The following is a 25549-nucleotide window of genomic DNA, read 5'->3' as shown; positions in this document are numbered from 1 at the left end:
CATAAAAATAAAGACTGGATGTGCGAATGCAATTTGTCAGTTATTCATAACCGGAATTCCACATTCAGTATTGTTGATGAACTCCCGGAATAAGGCGAGTATAGTAAGTAAAGCACTGGTGATTCATGGCAGAGCAGGGCTGTACCTATATTTGCATAATACATTATTTCCAATCACAGCCTGCACCATTCTATAAATATGTGTGTACACCCAGGTCAGGCAGAGCCACAGACTGTCATCCTCCCAGCACAGGATCACACGTATCGGGGAGACCTGCACTACAGAGTACAGTAAGTGTTTGATGTAAGTTTGTTTGTATTTGTACTATGGGTAAATCCATCCCCCACACACATACTTTTAAAGGACAGCGGAATATTGTTACGGTAATTAGGCCAAATTTAAGTGTACTAAGTTGAGAATTTATTTTACTTGCACAAATAAACAGAAGTATAACGGTAATTAAAGTACTCCTGTCTTGTCGATACCGTGTCAGAAATATTATTATTATTGATTTATATAGTGCCAGCATCTTCCGTGGCGCTGTACAACAGCATACAGGGTATAACAATACAAAATAAATAATACTACAGTTAATACAAGACAAGAGTGGATTACAGCTGATGCAGTGAATAAATCAACTACGTATTTTCACAAAGGGGGGGAAGTTATGCACGCACATTGCACAGCATTGTGAGACAAAAGGGGAGGAGAGCCCTGGCCAAAAGGCCTTACAGTCTAAAGGTAAATAAAGGGAGGCTGTGTATGAGATGGTAGAAATGGTGGTCAGTGGCTGAAGTGTCTTAGGTAGGAGAGTATGCTTGCTTGAAGAAGTGAGCTTTCAGATTGCGCCAAAAAAGAGTAAGTGTGGGTGAGTGGCGGATGTGTCGAGGGAGAGTGTTCTAGAGGAGGGGAGATGATTGAGAGAAATCTTGTAAGCTGGAGTGAGAGAAGTTAACATCGTATCACATCACTGATAAGCAAATTACAGCCAATACAATTGTTTATCTCATCAGTTTATTTTCACCTTGGGTTCACTTTAAGAATTTCCTGTATAGCTACTCCAAAGGGGATTTCAAATTGTCATTTCCTGAGTCAAGAGGAATCTCTCCTGTGGAGGCATGTCAATTACTTGAAGATGAAGTAGGCCCATCTGAGGTGGGAGTGACCTAAGTTTCAATGGAAGTTTTTGAAGAAAGACTTCAGCTGCCTTCCAAAGTGGTTGGATCTTTGGGAGGTGCCAAAATATATGCTCAATGGTTTCTACTTGACCGCAGCTCCTCCAGCATTCAGGAGATGCAGAGCTGCCAAATACTTCTATCTTGTCTGGTGTGAGGTACTGAGGTACCATTGCCAAAAGATTTTAAGGTAGTTTTCATGATGGCAAACACAATGTGAAGAGGCTTTTATGGATTTTATCACCAGTTTCCAGTCTTCCTGGGTAATTTCTATGTTTAATATCATTTGCATTTTTCTCAACTGCCATTTAGAGATCCCTGAAAGTCATTAAAAATACCTTTGTTTTTTTCCTTTGGATATACCACGACTGCCCCCCCCCCCCCATCAAGGCCAGGATTTACATCACAGGAGCCTATAGGCACAGATGTTATGGCACCTTAGACTTCACCCTCCATGGACCTACAAACCCCCACCACACTGCGCCTCAAGTGTGCTGGCTGGCCCAGCTGTCACTTCTTCCCTCACTTTCCTTGCCTGTCATAGCTACAGGTGTCCTTTTGCATTAGGAAGCCAGAGGTACTCTCAGTATGAAGTAGCTAGTGGTTCCCCTGACTAAAGGAAGATCTTGTTAGTGGAATTCCAAGAGCTGGTTGAGTAACCTCTCATTTACGCTCGACTTTGGACTCTGCATAGGGAAGGGGGAAGCAGGGCCGGGCCGAGGCAGAGGCTGGAGAGGCTCCAGCCTCAGGGCGCAGTGTAGGAGGGGGAGCACAACTCATTCAGCCATCATTCCCAATTGTGTTTGAAGCAGAAAGAAATAAGAAAAGGGGATACATGACAGTGACTGCAAGCCAGATAACTAGAGATTAAGGTGTTGGGGAGGTTGGGGGCTCCGGGGCACCACTTAGTCTAATAGCAATCAGTGTGTGACGGCTGGGGTGGGAGGGATAGGGGGGGCGCACTTTGCTGTCTCAGCCTTGGGTGCTGAAGGACCTTGTCCCGGCTCTGGGGGGAAGGGATGCAATAGGGGAGCCACCTTTCCATCATAAGGCGCCGGTAGGCATGTGTCTACAGTGCCTTATGGTAAATACACTTTATGTATAGTAATCATATGAACTGACTTTCCAGGGTCAGTCAGTGTATGAGAGAGGTGTAAAAAAGGAAACAGGAAATGTGTGCGCCCGTGTTAGGCAGAAGTTTGGGCACCTCCATAGGTGGCCATATAAATAATGATAATGGAGGGAAATTTGGGCGCCCACAATGCAAAATACAGTGAACATTTGTTTATATATCTTATGCTATTATATTTAATAAAATAGATTTTGTATTGTTGACAACTATTTGACAAGGCTGTAGTGATTTTTTATATATTATCACACAAGTCAATCCATTTTTTTGCCACTTCCTACTATGTTGTGTTGACGGTGAAAATGGGTGCTTTTTTCCTGGTGGATTGGAGGCAGGGAAGGTGGTTAAGGTTAGTCATGGAGAGTGGTTAAGGTTAGCCATGAGGGTAGAGGTCATGGTTAGCCATGCAGGGGTGGTTAAGGCCAGACGTAGGTGGGGGCGGTTATGGTTAGCCAAGGGGGGTGGTTAAGGTTAGTAGTGGTAGTTAAGTTTAGCTGTGGGGGGTGTGTAGTTCAGGTTGGCCAGGAGGGGGGGGGTGGCTAAGGTTAGGCATGGGGCTGGCGGTTAAGGTAAGGCATCCAGGAGGAGTGGCTAACGTTAGGCATGGGTAGACGGGTTATGAGAATAGGGTTATTAAGAGTAAAATATCAGTAAACTTACCAATGTTCTACTTTTGACTTTTCTAAACGCCCCCATTTTTCAGGTTCCTCTTTTTCATGTGTAGGAAGAGGAAAAATAATGGTTTGCTAATGATTATCATTACCTTACAGTGGATCCAAGATAAACTTTTACTCATTGCATAATTGTGCCACTTACATATAGTTTATAGGGCATTCCTAAAGCCAAATGCTTTTTTTTTGTTTGTTTAAATACACTAATTCCCTTTAAGCTAAACAAGCCTTGCCCACAGCTCCTCCAGCGCCTAGGCACTCTGAGACCCATGTAGCAAGGGCTTTTGGGAGCTCAGTCTGGGGAGGAGCAGGAGGCATTACCAGCCAGAGATGTCAGAGGCAAGGGGGCAGAGAGGGGAGTGGAGTTTTCACAGGCTGAGGGGAGTAGATGCAGAGCAGCTTGCTTGTGCAATGACAAGCAGAATATGGCTCCTCTCATTGTATCACAGGAAGAAAAAATCAAATACTGTTGAAGCTGTTTGCAGCTAGATTTGCTGTGTAAACTATCTAAACTTTAGATAAGATATATAGATAAGTTACTTGTTATAGTTAGTTTTTCATCTCGGATCCGCTTTAAGCATATATTGAGGTGATCATTACTATTACAGCACCGATACAGAACTAATGGAGCAAACACAGAAAACTTCAGTGTGGGCCCCTCAGGTCCTGGGGCCCTTGTGCAGTTTGCCAATGTCTGCATCCCCTAACCCCACTATTTACAGGAGTATTTCATGTTGCTGTTACTGTCAATTCATTGGCAAGTGGCTGATGAAACATATGAGTATCTAATGGAGAGGGTTTGAGGTCAAAACTAAGGGAAGGAATTTCCTATTTTTCAAATACACTTTAAATATCAAAACTGTAGTGCAAGTAAGCTGACGCACTTAATTATGTAACCGTTTTCATTGTTTCATTGTAATCCTCATTTAGCAGCTGAGCCACATACTTCCCGCAACAAAGCAATTATCACTATACCAGGATGTCTGCCAAGAATCTCCTCCTGGTAATCACATACCCGACTCCTCCATATATGTATCTCCGGGAGATCCTGAGAATTCCTGCTGCAAAGCCGCCACGTGTAAGGCCCCGCCTGCTGATGGACACGACTATAAAATACATTCCAGGACAAGGTAAAATGTACATCTAAATACTGCACATAAATGAGAAAAGCCTGCTCTTGCCATTACTACATGTGACTGAGTCATGAAAGCTTTCATATTTTGGATCTATCTTGGTCCTTATTCATTACTTAAACTAGGAATTAATAGCTAATGGAAACCAGCCACAGTGGAGCAGCTCCCTTGATTACCACCTTTATATATACTGTATATATGCTGCTTAGTCTCCTAGAGGAGTGGAAAGAGAGGAAGGAGCCAAGGAGAGGGTGAAGGGGGAGGGGGGGCGGGCAAGGTCAGCCTCTACATTCACATCATAAACTGGCAGTCACCTTTCCCCCGAGGAGGAGAATGGGGATTACCCCACTACACTAACAAGGATCAGCATATGGATAGGGCTGGCTCTAAGTACATAGTGCTGCAAGGGGATGAGAATGCTTTACTAACTTAGCTCTCACTACAAAGTCACTATAAGCGGAGTAACATTACTATATTGCATATATCATATTGAATGTAATTGAATTATATAAACATATTAGCATATAATTTACTGTATGTTTTTTAAAACCTTTTCAATGTAGGCATCAAACTTTTAAAGCCTGGCCGGGATGAAACTAAGGACTTCGAAGGGTCTGATGCTGAAAGGAAACCACCAAAATGTACACCAAGACAAAATGGTGGAAAAGTCTCACTGAAAGATAAAAAACAGAAATGGGTTGTCCATGATTCTACGGGTCATTTTCTACTTGCACAGAATTTAATCAACGGAAATGAAAAAGGTCAGTTTAAAAAAAAAAACTTTTCTATATGTATCATTAATCACGTTGCATCCAGTGCATTAACCCCCCTTCTGAAGCAGAATGTCTCCCAAGTTCCAGAGATTGGTCAATAGACTTAAAAACAAAGTTGCAATAAAGCTTATAGACAAAATATCACAAGGGGCCTATATTAGAAAATAGACGCATCATTTACCAAGGTTCTCAGCAGGGGAGTTTGCAACCAGCAGTCGGCCCCTGCCAGGCCCGGATTTACTTCACAGGAGCCTATAGGCACAGTGTAAGGCTTGGTGGTGTATTCTCCACAGTCAGCATGCAACGCATGAGCTGACGTGGAGGAGGTACACACACTAGCACAAGGAAACAGGCTATCCCTAGTATAGTGGAGGGGAGGACTGACTCCAAAAGGAGATTGTGGCGCACAGAGCCGGTGCAGATCCGACAGCCACAAACAATACTTTTGCGATAATGTCTCAGCGCAAGGTAGCGCTGAGCGCATAAACCAGAACTGAGGAGATCAGGACAGGTAGACAGAATGAACGCTTGCTAGCTAGCCGCTACTTAGTGACAGCAAGCGTCCACAACAAGACAGACTGGAATGAGGCAGCCAATGTGTTTGCAGCGATGGCGTGCCTCACAAAGACAGGACAGGATAGTCAGGAAATAGCAGGATCAAGATAGATGAACGTAACACAGACAAAAATACAATAAGTATGTTTTCCTAGCGTATTACAATTACAGCTATCAATGAAACTATTTGTAACGTCTGACTAACATATGTATATATCGGCAATGAACCGATATATGACATAAGCAGGAACACTGACTTAGACTGGAGCAATACAGGGAACAGGACTCAGAAGGATTCGCTATCTCTTCGCAGAGATGAACGCAATCCACAAATGGTAACAGAACAGGATTCAGAAGGATTCGTTATCTCTTTGCAGAGATGAACGCAATCCACAAACGGTAACAGAACAGGATTCAGAAGGATTCGTTATCTCTTTGCAGAGATGAACGCAATCCACAAACAGAACCAGGAGCAGGGTAACTACCTCAGCACGGGTGATCACGGTACGCGCAAACTACCAAAACGTGCTGGAAAACTGACTAACTGAACACAGGATATAAACAGTTCGTGTACGTATATATCAGCGACACTGATGTATCAACGTAACACGAATACAAGGAAAATAATAAACGTGCTGGTATGCATATATATTGGCAATGAACCAATATATGATGCAAAGACCAGCAAAGTATCTTTAGAACAAGAAACACGATCTGGGGCTAAAGCGACAGCAAGGCAGGCTTAAACTGAAGCTATGAAAACCTGAGGAGTCCTGCAGGAAGCAGATCTTTAAACTGAGGTCATCCAATGGGAGCAGACATGCAGATTCCCACACAGGTGAATGATAATCAGTCACAAGCTGACAGCAGGGAAAGGCAGACAAAGCTATGCAGCTTGCATGGAAAGAGATCAGAACTGCCTGAGCTGCAGCACTACTACTTCCAGCAATACCTGCTGCAGCAGCGATCATGACAGTACCCCCGCCCTTAAAAGCGGATTCCAGACGCTTTTCAAAACTGAAATTCCCAACAAAACAGTCTGACTGATAATTCATGATGACCGGGACAGCCCGGCAAGACCAAATTCCAGAATCAGTCCCCACAAGACTGGACCCATCAGAACCAGAACCTACAGAACCATGCCCATCAGTACTACAAGCCCCAGTGTGACACCCATCAGAACCATGATTTCCAGAAGAAAGCCCTCCGAAACTCCCTGAGCGATACCCACCGCCTTCCAGGAACCGTTCAAAAACGCCAAAGCCTTTGCAATGCCCACCGGGACTGTCTTTACCAACACAAAACCCACTGTTGAACCAGTCCAAGGCACCAGGACAAGTTTTCTCAGAGACCTCCCAGAACACCTTGAAGCTCCAAAGAGATCCCCATAGGTCAGAACGCCCCTTAGGCTCACATGGAGAACTATCAAGAACCCCTATGGAACCTAGGGCAATTCCCGAGTCAGGGCCACAAGGACAAACATCAAGATCAGGGCTTTCAGGGACCAGAACCATCTCTGGGCATGCAGGCAGACTGGCAACATCAGAACATGTTCCCACTAAGGAAGCATCAGAGCACGCTAACACCTTAGACACACTTGGGCATTCTGGCACACAAAGAACATCTGGGCACACTGGCACAAGAGAAACCTCTGGGCATGTCAAGGAACTGTGAGCCTCAGGGTCAGCCAAGACAGGACCAAAACCAGGACTGGCCAAAAAAAAAAATCATCATGACTAGACTTCGCAACTACTGGACTTTTACACGAGAATGCAGGATCAGACTTAGATGTCGCTGATTCCAGCAAAGTCAGTAACAAATCAGATTCAGCGGCACTAACAAGACAGGACAAATCTTCTGATGTATGCTCTGAACCAGATAGGGACTCCACAACTACCTCTGGACTGGACAGAGACTCATCTAATACACTGGATTGGAGCTCATGAGGCGCTGCAGAACAAGTCAGTATTGCAGCAGCCCCCACTGGACTAGGCAAAACTGAGGAATTCCCTGGACAGGAAGGGGACTCTGGAACCTCTGCCACAGCGGCCAGAGAACCAGAATCTTTCAGGATACAGGGCTGGGTTTCAGGAACACCCATTAGACCGGACTGAAATTCTGAGATTTCTATTATTTTGACCAGAGAATCAGAATTATCCATGTTACAGGGCAAGACTTCTGAAACATTCAGAGGACAGGGCTGGAGTTCCTCGGCTGTTACAACACTGGAGAGGGACTTAACAACATTGGTTAAATCAGACTGTGTACAGGGCAAGGTATCTAACACACTTGCTGACGAGGACAATATTTCAATGGCTTCTGCTTTGCTGGGCAGAAATTCATCAAGTTTTATTAGAGCAGACTGTAATTCCAAAACAGCTGCTAGACAAGTGAATATTACTGCAACACCAACTGAGGTAAGCAGTGCCTCAGACTCCTCTGCTAGAGGGTTTGAAGTATCCAAAGTACTGGGTGAAGCATAAGACTCTGCGACCACAGCTTCACTGGACAGGATCACTGAACAGTCCATATTGCAGGGCAAAACCATGGAAGCACCTGCTGGACAGCATAATGATTCTGTGACCTGAGCTTCATAGGAGAGATCTACTGCACAATTCATGGTACAGGGCAAATTTACTGGAACATTTTCTGAACAAGGTAATAATTCTGCGATTTCAGGTTCACATAGCAGATGCTCTGAGCTATTCACGATACAGGGCAAATTTACTGGAACATTTTCTGAACAAGGTAATAATTCTGCGATTTCAGGTTCACATAGCAGATGCTCTGAGCTATTCACGAAACTAGAGCGAGGTGTAGAAACAGGAAGATCAAGACACAATGTTTGCGCATCTGAATCACCATTCATTTGTAAAATTGGAAAATTCAGATGCTGGGGTTCTGAGGTTTCTAGACAGGATTGCTGGGACTCGGAAACTGATGTAGTGCATCTATTGGCATCTGCTGGATCAGACAGGAGTTGAACTTTATTAACACAGGTAATTTCTGCAGAAGTGTTTGCAGAGGCAGGCAAGATTTTTCTGGTGTCTGTTTCACTGAACAAAGACTCATGAGTACTGGCTAGACTGGACTCGGAAGTCAGCAGGACCTCTGGATTCTCTGCTGAGAAATTTGTGCAGGGCAAGGTTAAGAAAGTATCAGTGGCTTCTGTTTTACTGGGAAGTAACACTGAGTTATCCATGGTACAGGGTGGAATTGCAGGAACTTCAATTTCACACAAAAAGAGCTCCGAATCACCTGCTGAATCAGCGAAAGGTGGTGAAGCAGGCGGGTCAGAACGCCAAATTTGCGAATTCGGAGTCACATAAAAATCATCCAAAATCAGTTCCCACACATCAATCAAAGGAGCCACACAGTCATACCTACACACACACCAGTCTCTATTAGGTTATAGGCTGACTTAATGCATGCATTCAATACCATTTCACTTTTTGCACTGTAAAATTGACAAAATGAACTTGAATCATTCTTCCATTCACAGACCAGGGCTTCCATCTCTCCCCTCTCGAATGGAGGATCCCATGCATACTTAACAGCGAAACATTTAGGCTGATCACAGTCTGCAGATATGATTGTGGCAGGCACATGTATAGGGTTAATTAGCAGGTGATTGGCAGATTCCTTATTCTTAAGAATCTCCAATACCTGTAGAAAGTGTTGAACTGTAGTGTATGCAAACTTCCCTTGGTTCACAAATAAGTTGATTTGTTCAATACTCTGTAATATCTCCTCATAATCATACTCAGATAATTCTTTTAAACAAAAATCTTTATTTTCCCTAGCCAGGGAGGAAAGTTCATTAGTAGTTTCATAAGTCCATTTAACTCCCCTGAAAGACAATTGCATTTCATTATCTGTTAATGGCAGAATCTCATTATAGGTCTCAGTCGCTAAGGATAACGACTCTGCAGATCGGACACGTTTCTTAGAACGTTTGCGTTTTGCCTTAGGCCCTGCTGCCTTTGGTGATTTATTCAAAGCTGCAGGAAAATTATCAGGAACACTCTCTGCTTGCTGATCATTTTTGCAAACAATTGAAGGGGAAGCTGATTGGCCTGCTGCCAGGAGTTCAATTAGAGGAAAAGGCAATGGATCTATGCGCAACCAGTTATGGATCACAAACGCTAGAAATTCCAGCGGTCTCTCTTTCAAATCGGAATGATTGAGAACATCAAATGCCCACTGAAATAATTCCCCTTTAAACAAAATATAACTTAGTTGGAGTGCCCAGGTTGAAACAGGAGTCGCTTGGAGATCGGGATTGGCCAGGAACCTGGCACATTCAGAGAAAAACTCATTTTCTGTTTCAGAGTTAAGTTCTTCAAATTTCTTAAAGGAACAGGAACCATAATTAACAGTGTCATACTTTCTGGGAATCCCCCCCACAATGGGGATTGGTAATGGGGTTTTCATAATGTAAGGCTTGGTGGTGTATTCTCCACAGTCAGCATGCAATGCATGAGCTGGCGTGGAGGAGGTACACACACTAGCACAAGGAAACAGGCTATCCCTAGTATAGTGGAGGGGAGGACTGACTCCAAAAGGAGATTGTGGCGCACAGAGCCGGTGCAGATCCGACAGCCACAAACAATACTTTTGCGATAATGTCTCAGCGCAAGGTAGCGCTGAGCGCATAAACCAGAACTGAGGAGATCAGGACAGGTAGACAGAATGAACGCTTGCTAGCTAGCCGCTACTTAGTGACAGCAAGCGTCCACAACAAGACAGACTGGAATGAGGCAGCCAATGCGTTTGCAGCGATGGCATGCCTCACAAAGACAGGACAGGATAGTCAGGAAATAGCAGGATCAAGATAGATGAACGTAACACAGACAAAAATACAATAAGTATGTTTTCCTAGCGTATTACAATTACAGCTATCAATGAAACTATTTGTAACGTCTGACTAACATATGTATATATCGGCAATGAACCGATATATGACATAAGCAGGAACACTGACTTAGACTGGAGCAATACAGGGAACAGGACTCAGAAGGATTCGCTATCTCTTCGCAGAGATGAACGCAATCCACAAATGGTAACAGAACAGGATTCAGAAGGATTTGTTATCTCTTTGCAGAGATGAACGCAATCCACAAACGGTAACAGAACAGGATTCAGAAGGATTCGTTATCTCTTTGCAGAGATGAACGCAATCCACAAACAGAACCAGGAGCAGGGTAACTAACTCAGCACGGGTGATCACGGTACGCGCAAACTACCAAAACGTGCTGGTAAACTGACTAACTGAACACAGGATATAAACAGTTTGTGTACGTATATATCAGCGACACTGATGTATCAACGTAACACGAATACAAGGAAAATAATAAACGTGCTGGTATGCATATATATTGGCAATGAACCAATATATGATGCAAAGACCAGCAAAGTATCTTTAGAACAAGAAACACGATCGGGGGCTGAAGCGACAGCAAGACAGGCTTAAACTGAAGCTATGTAAACCCGAGGAGTCCTGCAGGAAGCAGATCTTTATACTGAGGTCATCCAATGGGAGCAGACATGCAGATTCCCACACAGGTGAATGGTAATCAGTCACAAGCTGACAGCAGGGAAAGGCAGACAAAGCTATGCAGCTTGCATGGAAAGAGATCAGAACTGCCTGAGCTGCAGCACTACTACTTCCAGCAATACCTGCTGCAGCAGCGATCATGACACACAGGTGTTCTGGCAACTTACACTTCACCTCCACTAACCTTCAAACCCCTGCGAAACCGCACCGCAAATGTGTTGGCTGGCCCAGCTGTCACTTCTCCCTTACTTCCCCTGTCCAGTGTAGGTGGCCACAGGTGTCCCTTAATGCTGAGTTTATCTCTGGCTACCCAATACTAAGTAGCTATAGGTGCCCCACGTATTAGGTAGCTAGAGGTGCCCCTGACTGAAGGGAGATCTTGTCAGTGGAAGGCTAAGAGCTAGGTGAATAACCTCTCATTTATACTTAATGGGACTCTGCACAGAGAAGGAGGGAGGGAGGCACTTGAGGAGGGGAGTGAGATGCCTTCAATCATCAGGGGCCCTTAGTCATGAGCCTACAGCGGCTTATGGTAAATCAGGCCCTGGCCCGTGTGCAGTACTGACTCAGTGGTACCTCTGCCACATCCCCCATGTTGTTATAGTCACAGAGGGAAAGTATGTGGGAGTTGATTCATAAAGCTTTTTTCAGGAATTATCTCACCTTACTTATATTTAACCATAACTGTAAAGGCTCCCATACATCTAGTGTGGTATGTGGAGATCGCAGGGGCAATGCCAGGATCCAAAGAGATCCAGGGCACTTTGGGCACTCTTGTTGGAAAACGGATGTGGACCGCACCAGAATGTGGGTGTGGTCATGGGTGGAGCCAAATTTACATGAACTCAACAGCGGTCTAAGTAGATCTGTCTAGCAAAATATTGGATGAAGCCTCCTCTCTAGAGATGAGCGTAATGACGTAATTACGATTTCGCGAAATTTCGCATAATTAGTGTAATTACGATTATGGCCGTAAGTACATAATCGTAATGAAGAAGGATTTCGCGAAATTTCACGTAACCGTAATTTTCGCGTAATTTTCGCATTACAGTGGGTATTACGAACTTAATGCGTATGGCCATGCTCCCAAGCGGAAAAGTTGACGCATGGATCAATGTTAGGTAGCCGCCGACTTTAAGGGTTAATAGCAAAGCCCCCTTAAATGCTAAGAGCCTCAAATTTGGAGAATATATTAAGGAGATCAGGAGGAATAAGAGGAAAATTTTTTTTTTTCAAAAAGACCTTATAGTTTTTAAGAAAATCGATGTTAAAGTTTCAAAGTAAAAATGTATACATTTAAAAACCCGCCGACTTTAACGGTTAATAGCAAAGCCTGCTTAAAGTTTAGGAACACCAAATTCCTAGGGTATATTAAGGGGATCAGTGGGAATAAGAGGAACATTTTTTTTTCAAAAAGACCTTATAGTTTTTGAGAAAATCGATTTTTAAGTTTCAAGGGCAAAAATGTCTTTTAAATGCGGAAAATGTCAGTTTTTTTTGCACAGGTAACAATAGTGTATTATTTTCATAGATTCCCCCAAGTGGGAAGAGTTTTACTTACTTCGTTCTGAGTGTGGGAAATATAAAAAAAAAACGACGTGGGGTCCCCCTCCCAGACCTCTTTAACCCCTTGTCCCCCATGCAGGCTGGGATAGCCAGAATGCGGAGCACCGGCCGCGTGGGGCTCCGCACCCTGACTATACCAGCCCGCATGGTCCATGGATTGGGGGGTCTCGGAAGGGGAGGGGCAGCCAAGCTTTCCCCTCCCCCTCCGAGCCCTTGTCCAATCCAAGGACAAGGGGCTCTTCTCCACCTCCGATGGCGGTGGAGGTGGAGGCCGCGATTTCCTGGGGGGGGGGGGGAGGAGGGGGGTTCATGGAGGAATCTGGGAGTCCCCTTTAAAAAGGGGTCCCCCAGATGCCCACCCCCCCCCCTCCCAGGAGAAATGAGTATAGAGGTACTTGTACCCCTTACCCATTTCCTTTAAGAGTTAAAAGTAAATAAACACACAAACACTTAGAAAAAGTATTTTAATTGAACAAAAAACATTACCACGAAAAAAGTCCTTTAATATTCTTAATTAACCAATAATACTTACCTGTCCCTTTAAATAAATGATCCCACGCAATATCCTCGGAAATGTTCTATCAGTTACAATGTAACAAAGTTATTACAATGTAACAACTTTGTTACATTGTAACTACGCCGCACCCGACGTCACTCGCCGCTCAACCGCCGCATACGCGTCCGTGCAGGACGCTAAGTCCCCGCAGCTCCCGCTGTCCACCCCGCCCACATCTGTCACCCACATGTGGGTGACATGTGGGTGACATGTGGGAGAGGCGGGGAGGGCAGCGGGAGCCGGCGGGGACTTAGCGCCCTGCACGGACCCGACAGAGCTCTGAGCTATATAGCTCAGAGCTCTCTAAGCATCTTTGTATTTGGGCTCCAAGGAGCCCCATTGGTCCTTAGCAGACCAATGGGGTTCCTTCAAATCAGAAGGAACCCCATTGGTCTTCTAAGGACCAATGGGGCTCCTTGGAGCCCAAATACAAAGATGCTTAGAGAGCTCTGAGCTATATAGCTCAGAGCTCTGTCGGGTCCGTGCGGCGGCTGAGCGGCGAGTGACGTCGGGTGCGGCGTAGTTACAATGTAACAAAGTTGTTACATTGTAATAACTTTGTTACATTGTAACTGATAGAACATTTCCGAGGATATTGCGTGGGATCATTTATTTAAAGGGACAGGTAAGTACTAACATTTTTCGCATTTAAAAGACATTTTTGCCCTTGAAACTTAAAAATCGATTTTCTCAAAAACTATAAGGTCTTTTTGAAAAAAAATTTGTTCCTCTTATTCCTACTGATCCCCTTAATATACCCTAGGAATTTGGTGTTCCTAAACTTTAAGCAGGCTTTGCTATTAACCGTTAAAGTCGGCGGGTTTTTAAATGTATACATTTTTACTTTGAAACTTTAACATCGATTTTATGTTGGATAGTAAGGAGAGTAACTAGTAGTCTAGTACATTTGTTATTACTATAGCTATATCTCTGCTTGTATGTTTATTTCATATTGTACATATTATGTGCATTTCCCTAAGGGGAACTTACTGTCTAATGTTGTATGCAATCACTTGTGAACCTGTTTTGATTCAATAAACACCCTTGAAATGAAAAACTATAAGGTCTTTTTGAAAAAAAAAAATTTCCTCTTATTCCTCCTGATCTCCTTAATATATTCTCCAAATTTGAGGCTCTTAGCATTTAAGGGGGCTTTGCTATTAACCCTTAAAGTCGGTGCCTTTTTTATTTTATACGGAGCGTTACGGTTTAACGCAAAATTACGGTAGCGTTTAACGCGAAATTACGGCATGAACGAAACGCGAAATTACGCGTTGAAAATTACGCTTATGGTATTTTCAATTACGATTTTAATGGCAACTACGCTACCGTAATTTCGCATCGTAATCGCAAATTTCGCATGCGTAATTATAGTAATGCGAAATTACGAAAATTTCGGCTCAACTCTACTCCTCTCCATTAATACAAAAAAACAAAACTAAAATGCAGCATATCACATAAATAGGCAGTGCCACTTAAGCCTAACTAGGTGGAGTCACTTGGCTTAACTGCTGGGTGGGCTGGCCTGCTGCCAGGTTAGGGACCCCCTCTCACCCTCGCATGGACCTCCTATTCAGGCACCACAACCAGGGCCGGATTACCGACCAGGCAACAAAAGCAGTCGCTTGGGGCCCCATTCAGAGTCAAAGGGGCCCTATTAGCACATAAACCAGCCCTCGCCATCCTGTCAGTGGTGGCTGGATGGTATAATGGTTAAAGGGACTCTGAGCAGTGCAGTAACTATAGAAAGATGCATATCATTTTAAAGCTCTCTTTCTCCTCTTTCCAATGATATATAAACGGCCACCCTATGCCTTTTAGTTTTCGCTATTTTTGCGATCAAAATCGCGGCCACAGGACGACTTTTCTCCAAAGTCGGCAGCTCGATTCAGCACAATGCAATGAAATATAAGGAACCCAGGGGGATATAATTACAAACATCATGCTGGTAGGTGTGAGTATGTAATTAATTAGTTGTGGGTATGCTTAAAGGCATACACACAGGCACTGCTCGGAGTCCCTTTAAGGGCTCTGCCTCTGACACAGGAGACCAGGGTTAGAATCTCGGCTCTGCCTGTTCAGTAAGCCAGCACCTATTCAGTAGGAGACCTTTGGCAAGTCTCTCTAACACTGCTACTGCCTATACGGCGCATCCTAGTGGCTGCAGCTCTGGCGCTTTGAGCCCGCCAGGAGAAAAGCGCAATATAAATGTTGTCTTGTCTTGTCAAATGATGCCGTGCGCTGCTGATTGTCTTCAGAGCCAGGCTCTCCTTCTAGGTCCCCCTCCTGCTACTGTGTGCTCTGCCGCTGCCCACTCCTCCCTCCCTTCCCACAGAGAACCACAGCTGCAGCAAGAATGATAGCAGCAGATGGCAAACGCTCACTCACCTATCCTTGATCCAAGCGATAGAGATCCCGTCATCTGAAACCCATCTGTCTCTTCTACAGTGCAGCCGCTCACTCTGAACTTCCTGATTCTCAGATCAGACAGGAAGTAGGAAGTAGTAATAGTAGTAGTAACAGAGCGGCAGCACTCTAGAGGAAACAGATGGGCTCCGGATGACGGAACCTCTATTGCTTGGATCGCAATAGGTGAATGTGAGTCATCTGGTGCTGTTATTCTCCTCCGCTGCGGCTGCCTTCTCTGCTGGACTATCGTATTCACTGGGATGGAGGCTGCATGGTGGCTGTCTAGTTTGGGAGGAAATCGGTTGTTCGGTGGTGGGGGTGGTTATGTAATTCTGTCTGGGGGACGGCTTCCGGTTTGGCAGTGTCCAGAGCTTTCTGCTATAGCCAGGCTGGAGATGCAGGGGGAAAGTGCTGCTGCTGTGATATCTGGCGCCCTCTTCACAAAGGTGCCCCAGCACCTGAGTGCAAATGTCCCAGCCATTCATCTCTCACTCTCCATTTTGCCGCTGCTATTCCCTGCATTGGAAAGAGGAAAGCCGGCTGTTGCCCATAGCAACTAGGAGCTCGGCTGCCCCGGTGTGTGCGGCGTGTTGCTGTGCAGCTGCATCTTCTGATTCTATTACGACATGATGGGGGGGGGGGGGGGCAAATTAGTTACTTTGCTTAGGGCCCCATTTAGCCTTAATCCGGCTCTGACCACAACTACCAGCATGCCCCCATAGAAGAACCACAGCTCCCTGCATTCCCTCATAAAGGCATCACAGCACCCAGTATGCCTACATAGAGGCACCACAGCACCCAGCATACCCCCGATTGATGCACCACCATGCCCACCCTTGAGGCACCACCGCTGACTCTGCCTGAGGGACATATCTCTTGTCTGTTGACTGCCCATAAACTGGGGGCCGATTCCTGATCAATTTCAGCATGAAATCTTTTAGGAATTGGCCTTGTGATGTGGCTGCCCCTGGCCACATCCCTCCAAATGTTATACTGTATGTGCCCCCCAGTTCTCGTGCATTAAAATACTATACCTGTCCACTGTTGCGGAGTGTCTGCTGTACTTCCTCATGTGTGCCCCACCTGGCTGCCAGCGTTATAGCGCGCAGGGTCCCACACACTCGCCCCACGCGTTGTATGGCAGTAGTTTACTCCATCAGATTAGCACCATCTAAAATCGGTTTTATTAAGCAATCTTCAATTAAAACGTTACATCAATTCAAATCCACATGTGGGTATGCCTCAGATGACGCACAGGCGTTTCGGGCCGTTCTCAGTCCTTTCTCAAATCATGGCAGGCCCACACTAACAGAGGAAAATTATATAACTTGGATCACCGTGTCCCTGTATAGATATTAAGTGTAGGCACTGATAACCAATCAAAGAACAGCCTACAACGTGGTTATCAGTGCCTACACTTAATATCTATACAGGGACACGGTGATCCAAGTTATATACTTTTCCTCTGTGTTTTTCACAGGAGGGAACATTGGGTGAGTGTCCCTTGGATCCACTATATACATGTATTGTATTGTGAGATGAAGACTACATTTTTAAGTATTTGTAACCATGCTTTTTGAAACTTGTTATGTGATTGGTGCTTTAGCTATTCATGAATATGCATATATGCTAATCAGTAGTTCTCTATGTGGTCCTCTTGTGGGCCTTATAAATTTGTGGTGAGCAGTGTTCTGTTAGTGTGGGCCTGCCATGATTTGAGAAAGGACTGACAACGGCCCGAAACGCCTGTGCGTCATCTGAGGCATACCAATATGTGGATTTTAATTGATGTAACGTTTTAATTGAAGATTGCTTAATAAAACCGATTTTAGATGGTGCTAATCTGATGGAGTAAATGGACAGTGACTTGTGACTCCAAAGGCGGTTAGAGCACATCGACCAACCATTGGTGCTGTTGCAATTACTACATATATCTGTTGTATGGCAGTGGTGACATTACTCACGTAGGACCCGAATGCATAAATACAGCAGACACTTGGCGACACTAGCTGGCGGTATGACAGTATTTTCATGCATAGGCATATAACATTTGGGAGAGACAGCGGATGGAGGTTCTGTTGCATTCGCTGCTTGCGATATCGCCCCCTGTTACCGACGCGTAACCAATCGACTACAATGGCCTGAGATTCCCCAGCATGTCTGATCAATACATTCAAACAATTTCAGTCTGAAAGTGGTTGAATCGTCAATATTGCATGCTTGTTGTGGCACTGAATCTCATCCGAAAATAAGTTGACAAGTAAGGTGATATAATTCAACTGTAAGGCTTTGTAAATCAACCCTCTGGACGGGCTCTGTGCCACACAGTGGAGACAGGACATAAGCAGTGTGCTGTGCATACCATTGTGAAAATGGGCATAGTTAAAACAGATATTGAGCAGAGACAAATAATGGGCATATTTTAAAAGTATGTGATTCAAGGGTATGTGCTGTGTCTGTGGTATTATATACAGTGGCAGACACAGCAAACAGTGAGCCACTGTGCAAAATGAAGAATGGAGGCCCCATGAAGAGCGACATGACAAAAAGTTGGTGTGGTATATAGTCCAGTCACTACCTCACAGTCTAATCCCTACCATAACTTGAGAGATAAGACACAGAGGGCCATATTTATCAAAGCATTACCTAGTTTTTCTTCTTAAACAGTTCTAACCAGCAGGGAGAACTGTTCTGCATGATAATAAGAAAATTCTTAAATCCTACTTAATAGCAGCAGTTTAGTGTGAATTTCTAGAACTGCACTACAGTTAAGAAAAGTGCAAATCCATTCCTAAACTGGAGCAGATTCAGAAGTGCTTAACCACTTGAGGATCATAGGCTTACACCACCCTAGTGACCAGGCTATTTTTTACAATTTAGGCCACTGCGGCTTTAAGGCCTCGCTGCAGGGTCGTACAACTCAGCACATAAGTGATTCCCCCGCCTCCCCCTTTTCTGCCCACCAACAGAGCTTAATGTTGGTGGGGTCTGATCCTTGCCAGCATGTTTTTTTGTGTATTTATTTGTTTTTTTTAATAAACGTCACTGTTTTTTTTTTTTTTTTTTTATGGCCAGCCCGCCCTTTCTCCCCCCTCCATCCAATCACTGCGATTGACTGTCATAGGCATCAAACTATGACAGCCGATCACTCTTTTGTCTCCCAGGGGGAGAGCCGTGTCATACAGCTGTCCCCAGTACAGCGCTGCCATAGATCGCAGTGCTGTACAGTGTAAATAGACGGCGGTTTCGCTGTCTAACAGTCTCCTAGCAGCGATCGCCACTGGGAGACTGATGACGGAGCGGAGCTCGGCACATGCTATCTCCTGCTAAACCCCGCCCCAGGACTTCACGCCAATTGGGGGGCTGCCGCCGCGTCCACGCCAATTGGCGTGCAACGGTCGTTTTCTAGTTAATAGCACTTCTACAGAATGTGCTGAGTAGACTAGAAGTGATTTGCGATTCCTCACTCAGAGCCTGCTGGCACCAGTACAGCAGATGTATAGGTTACCTCAGCAACAGGAATTTCCCTCACACGCTGCACTGTCTGCGAGACCTTTCTATCTCCTCCTATTTAGAACAGTTTAAGATGGAAACTGCACTATTTAGTGATTTCTTAATATGTCTGAGACAGTTCTGCTTAAGTTTCTAAAAACCTACCAATATTTTGTCTCAGACATTCTTGATAAATGTCCCCCACAGACAGCTGGTGCCAAAATAGGGCAGTATTTACTCTAGAAGTGGAGGAATTGTTTTGTGATGTTATGTATTCATATAAAGGCGGTTTGCTACATAAGTAACCACTGGAATAAAGTGTGAAAAAACATCCCCACTCAGATATCCTGAATAGCTCTCTTGGAACCAGGGAAAAAAGGGTCACCTGCTGACAAGGGTAGTGATGACCACCCACTCAGGCTCAAGGAAGAGGCACCCAAGTGTGATGAAATATGAATAGAAACCATAAAAATGAAATCTTGAAGGTGGCTTACCTCAATAGATGACTCCAATAATGGGTAGCAATAGGAAGCTTGTTTGCACAATAGCAACGCATTTTGTGGGAAATTATACCAACTTCTTCAGGCCAATATACAGTGCCAGCTATAGGTTTTTTGCCAAGCTTCAACACATTATTCGTGTCATCTATTGAGGAAAGCCACCCCTAACTCTTCAATATGTGATTGCATTTGTATTTATCCTTATCCCCTTCTTTTCTTTCTTTTTCTTTTTTCTTTTTTTTTTTTAGCAAATTTTGAATACATAAATTATAATGACACATCTTTTGGAGGGGGTAAACAACCAATAAGCCTAAAATTTGGAGACTCTTACCTCTGCTGCAATGAAAATGCTGAACTGACTCTTGAGGTACCGGTAAGTCCTACTTGCTTGCTCTACATGTAAATACAGAGGGTTATTAGTATCTAAGGCTGGCCAAACACAAGTAGATTTTTTTTTAAATAATATTTTTATTGTCTTTTTCACAAAAGAAAACAAATCAGAACAACGTTAACAATACAAAATTTAGCTGCAAGTCCTAGTGCGAGTCCCCTAGTCCTGGTATGGATGTTCTCACCTTAGATGCCACCTGTTACAAAGGAATGTTTATCAAACGATTACTAGTCATTCAGTTTTAGCTTGTAGAATGAGATCCAGCATCTTCATACCTTTTTGAATTTCTGATGGCCTGTTCTCTTCATATGTACTTTCTTTAATTGAGTCGGCTCACTCTTCAGTGGGGGTGCGCTCTGATTCCACTTTAGGATACACAGGTACATTTTAATCTAGTATTACACTATTAAAGTGTACCAGAGGCGAAACTCAGGTCAAAATTCATATGCTTACCTAAGAAGAGGAAAGCCTCTGGATCCCACAGAGGCTTCTCACGCTGTTCTTAAGTCCCCCTTCGCCAAGTGCAGACCCCCAAAAAATCCGACAAAAGCTTGTCAGATTATAAGTTTGGGACTGCGCTCCACTTAAAGTACAAGCGCGGCCACACTGCGCCTGTGTGAGCATGGCAGAGCCTGTACAGTAAGCCAGAGCTGCTCATGCACGAGAGGCTCCGTGCTACTTGTGCAAAAAGAGGTTAATGGTCGCATTGTGCAGGAGGGTCCCGGGCAGTGGTGGAGGGCCATAGGATGTCGTTGGAAGCTTCTATGGGATCTAGAGGCTTCCATTTCCTCAGGTAAGTATTTGCATAAAAGCCCTAGTTCACCAGCTCAAATTTTTCCTTGTTAGAAAAGATGAATACAGAGCCATACAATTACACAGTTTTCATATTTGAAGCAGCAATTTTAGAGAAATTCACTGCCTGCCTGGTCTCCCCAAAGTTTAACAAAGTTGCCTCGGTGCCCGTGTTCCCTAAAAGCTCACCTGTCCCCAGGAGCAATTCCTGGCCGTCACTGCGATAGCCTGTACCATGTGGCCTCAGATGCATGTATGACGTCACACACGCCCATGGTACTGTGGTTATGGGCAGGAATCACACCATGGACAGGTGAGATTTTACAACACTGCACACGGGCATATTTTAGACTTGGTGGACACTAGCCAGGGGACCATCAGGTACGTTGTTACTGCCACTCACCCGAACAAGATTTTCCAAAATGTCCAATCGATACGATTAATTGATTTTGACCCGAAATCAAGCGAAACATCAGTCAGACATGATGCAGTACCAATTTTCCTGATTCAGAAGGTCGATTGGACCACAAAGTTACTTGGCACCTTACATAACTCACTCATTACTATTAACTATGAAAGTATTCTTCCAATTTATCTGAACTTTTTTCTTTTCTATTTAGCAAAATGGAGGCGAAGACCTTTGCGACATAAAGGGAAGCGCGATCAAGTATGTGTTCTTACAAAGCAAAAGCTCACCCTATACAAACTTTGAATCAGCGAAATTCCGAGGTAAATACATCTGCACCACTGGAGATGATTCTCCACGTGTGGCTTTGGCGCTACTCAATGACAATGAAAAGATATTTGACTTTGAAGTACATCAACAACAACAACAACGTTTTATCACTACCGATTACACACGACCACCAAAACTTATTATTTACTATGAATTTTTCTATGACTAACAACAATGACCATAAAGTAATCCTAGTTACTATGACAAACAACAACAAGGACCACAATGTCAAATTATTAACTCTGGATAACAAATTTCTCTGCAAAAACGAGGGCCATTGACAATCTTACCTGAACATAAAGGCAGCTATGATGAAAGGACGTTTGTCTGGAACCAGGGGGGATAACTACAGGGGACTAGGGGAGTAGCCCCTGCGACTGCAGGGGGCCCAGAGGTGTGGAGGTACTCTAACTACTAACCTTCCCACCATCTGATACGCCAGATCAGGAGTCTCGTGGCTATAAATGTTATGGGTTTGAAGATCATGATGGCCACACTTGTTTATGATCCTTATAAAATGGGCCACCAGGCTATGAGGGACACCAAGAGGAGGCAAGGAACGTTACTGGGGCTCCATGAAAGTTTTTCTGGGGGCCTCTATGATTTATAGTTACGTCATGGTCTGGAACAGCTTTTATTCACTACAGGCAAAAATTTCATTTGGGTATGTTTTTAGCCACATACTGCCTGTTGGGAAAGGAAAGGGTAACAGTCAATTGTGTTGGAAAAATGCGTCTGATCACAATTGTTTTCCCATGGAGGAACCAGTGCTGAGGGTGTACCACATCCTCCCTTTTCAACTCCAGTGCAGCAACAGGAACACATAGCTTTGAATTTCTGTCGTCCAATGGGAACCCTTGAGGAAAACTGGATACTGCTGGCTCTTCATCATCCCTTTGCTGTGTGAGAATTGTATTTTTTGCATGATAAAAAAAGAAAATACCTGTTGCACCAATTCATAGATTAACCACAGCGACTTATTGCTGCCTGTAAACTTGCATGCAGTCTGAATTACTCCGCTTTAAGGTTGAACGGGCATGCAGAGGTGAGAATGTTTTGCCTTCCTGCTATCTATCATGGGTGTGAATCTCCGGTGGGGATGTGCGGCTTTATTCTGATTGGAGGAAGGGTATTGAGCCGATAACTAGAAGCATGGCTACCATGAAAATCGATACGTTTAGCTTGTTGGCCACATTCAAGGTAAGCTTCCCTGGGGTCCCCATGCAAGGTAAAATCTGGATTTTACTATCTTGAGTTCTATACTGCTGTACTACCTAAATCCCCTATATGTACTACCAATATGTAAAACCTGGCCTTTACTATCTTGAATCCTATCCTGGCATACGAAGCTATACCAGTGGTTCTCAAACTTTTTGGGATGAGGGCGCCTTGATGGTTTTGAAATGTTCTCATGGCGCCCCCGGGCAAAAACAACTACTGAAATGCTGTTATGACCTTTTTTAAGCAGCGCACCACCCACACACCTCCAAGCAGCCAGTGATGCTTATTAGGCACCTTCTCCCCCCCCCCCCCCCCCCCCAAAAAAGCAAAAATTAGCTAAGCTAGTGTTGTTCATTTGGCAGCATTTCCCTCCTTTCAAATAGCAAGTGATGCTTATTAGGCAACATTCCCCCTCCAAGTGGTCGCCGACCCGCCCACTGTATATCAATGTTCAGTTTCATTGCCTTATGGCAATTTAAAGAGGATGAGCATGAATGTCGATGCACCCAGTTTGAGAACCCCTGATCTATATCATCCTCATGGCAACGCATGCTGGAAGGCTACTGAGGAGCACATGAGGATCTATGAAACGGTACAATAGGTCTTCTCTTTTTTACTTTACAAACAGTGCAATGCATTTTACGATATACAATGTTCTCTTTAATTTATTAAAAAACTAACCAAAAAAATAAACAAACAACCAGTGCATCAAAGGATTTACTATGGAATTTATGGAGACTTGCTATGCTGGATATAAGGAGATGCTTGTAAGGATCATTCTAGCAATACTGTATTCTATGTCCATGGGGCAGTAACTAAAAGTATTTCCCCATAGGTTCTTTGCAAATTTTAAATTTTTACTTTTTAATTATTTAAAGTGTGCCGAGGCGACATGTGACATGATGAGATAAACATGTGTATGTACAGTGCCAAACATATTATTATAACCAGGCTGTGTTACTTTTTTTTTTATTTTACTGCCTTAAAGAGTTAACCTTCGGGAATGGAAGTGACAGCTTCTCTCTTGTTGGACCATTGTCAGATTATAGCGTAACCCTCACTGAACCTTTTCCTGGCAGAGTATAATTTCTGTGAGCAGGGGGATAGATAAAAAAAAAGGTCATGTATTATAGCTCTGGGACACTTAAAGAGACTCTGTAACAATAATTTCATCCTGTTTTCTACCATCCTACAAATTCCTAAACCTATTCTAATGTGCTCTGGCTTACTGCAGCACTTTCTACTATCACCGTCTCTGCAATAAATCAGCTTATCTTCCCCCTGTCGGACTTGTCGCCCTGTGTCTGGGAGGCTGCCAACTCTTCAGTTTTGGTCTGCTATGCACGCCCCCCTCCAGGCCCCCTCTATGCACACTCCCGTGTGTGTGTGTGTGTGTGTGTGTGTGTGTGTGTGTGTGTGTGTGTGTTATTTACATTAGCCAGCTTTTCTCTGGTCTGTTATCTTTTACAAGCTGGATAAATACTCTGTTGTGAAAGGACTAGGAGTCACATACTGAGGAATTACAGACTGAGCTGTCTGCAGGAAGAAACAATCAGCCTGTAACTCTTCAGTGGGTGAGAGCTGCAGGGGGAAAGAAACACACAAATGATCTCTTAAGATTCAAAAGGAAAGCTGTATACAGCCTGCTTGAGTATGGATGTATTTTCTATGTGTGGACATACTGTACATCAACCTACTTCCTGTTTTGGTGGCCATTTTGTTTGTTTATAAACAAACTTTTAAAAACTGTTTTTGACTACTTTTAATGCGGCGGGGAGCGGCAAAATTGTGACAGAGGGGAAAAAGAGATGTCCCCTAACGCACTGGTATGTTTACTTTTGTGTGATTTTAACAATACACTTCTCTTTAATAAATTGCCATTAAGCAGACACAATAGAACATTAAATCTACTTTGTGAATACAAAATAAAAGCATGGTATAGCTATAGAAGTTGTTTTTAGGAATAGGAGGATAGATACAAGGAGGATAGATACAATTGTTTATCTCATCAGTTTATTTTCACCTCTGGTTCACTTTAAATGTAACCAGAGATAATAAAATCTAAAGATTTGATACTTACCCAGGGCTTCCTCCGGCCCCATAAACATGTGTGAGTCCCACGCCATCCTCCCGCAGTCTGCCGTTCAGCCGCAGTCAGCCCTGGTAACTGGCTTAGTCGCGTCAGTCTGGGTCTACTGTGCATGCGAGGGAGGTCCGGGTATGCGCAGAAGACCCAGACTGGACCCGACCGAGCTTGTTACCGGGCTGATCGCGGCTGAACGGCAGACCACGGGAGGACAGTGAGGGACTCACACGTGTTTATGGGGCTGGAGGAAGCCCCGGGTAAGTATCAAATCTTTAGATTTTATGATCTCTGGTAGACTCTAACTAAGATTTGTGCCAAAAAGTGCAATTATCAAAGTGGTGAACCTTTGTCTAACTTTATGCTGTTGTTTTTGCTTCAGAAGTAGACAGGGACAACAGATTATGCATTTGTGAACAGAGACAGATTTGTAATGAAAAAATAGGCAAGGTAACAGCACTGACTCACCTTCCCCCCCCCCCCCCCCCTTTCACCAAAGTACTTCCACATGCTACCAGTCACATGTAGATGAATAAGGGCATACACACAGGCATTTGAACTCAGTAGTTGTTCAGGAACAGAAAACTGTGCAGTTATTGCACAGCTGTAGCCCCTCATTTGCAATATCTCACGGGCGGTCAGTTGCCTGAAGAAACTGTAATCACTTAGGTACTGTGTGAGTGTTGTATAAACCCATACGGCCAACTACACAGAAAAATGTGAGTAGTTAGCGGAGGTAAAGATGTAGTAATAAAATGTCCTGCCACACAGCATATCTGAATGAGCTCTTAAAGGGAACCTGAGGTAAGA

The 25549-nt window shown here is 44.1% G+C and overlaps 1 protein-coding gene across 3 annotated transcripts; it reads left to right on the top strand.

The window, feature by feature from the left end:
* The first annotated feature begins 227 nt into the window (after window positions 1–227).
* On the top strand, window positions 228–24450 carry LOC137561123 (uncharacterized). 3 transcript variants are annotated; one of them, XM_068272379.1, is made up of 5 exons: window positions 228–290; window positions 3906–4105; window positions 4672–4869; window positions 19765–19889; window positions 21320–24450. In XM_068272379.1, the coding sequence occupies exons 2-5, from the start codon at window positions 3955–3957 to the stop codon at window positions 21602–21604; spliced, it is 759 nt and encodes a 252-aa protein (XP_068128480.1). In that variant the 5' UTR covers window positions 228–290; window positions 3906–3954; the 3' UTR covers window positions 21605–24450. The 3 variants fall into 3 exon arrangements, with proteins under 3 accessions (XP_068128480.1, XP_068128482.1, XP_068128481.1); XM_068272381.1 differs by having other exon boundaries at window positions 230–303; XM_068272380.1 differs by having other exon boundaries at window positions 231–290; window positions 3909–4105.
* The last annotated feature ends 1099 nt before the right edge of the window (window positions 24451–25549 follow it).

This window comes from Hyperolius riggenbachi, chromosome 3 (genome assembly GCF_040937935.1).
Source record: "Hyperolius riggenbachi isolate aHypRig1 chromosome 3, aHypRig1.pri, whole genome shotgun sequence".
Classification (NCBI taxonomy): domain Eukaryota; kingdom Metazoa; phylum Chordata; class Amphibia; order Anura; family Hyperoliidae; genus Hyperolius; species Hyperolius riggenbachi.
The sequence above is the reverse complement of the archived record's forward strand: the minus strand, read 5'-3'. Positions and strand labels throughout refer to the sequence as shown.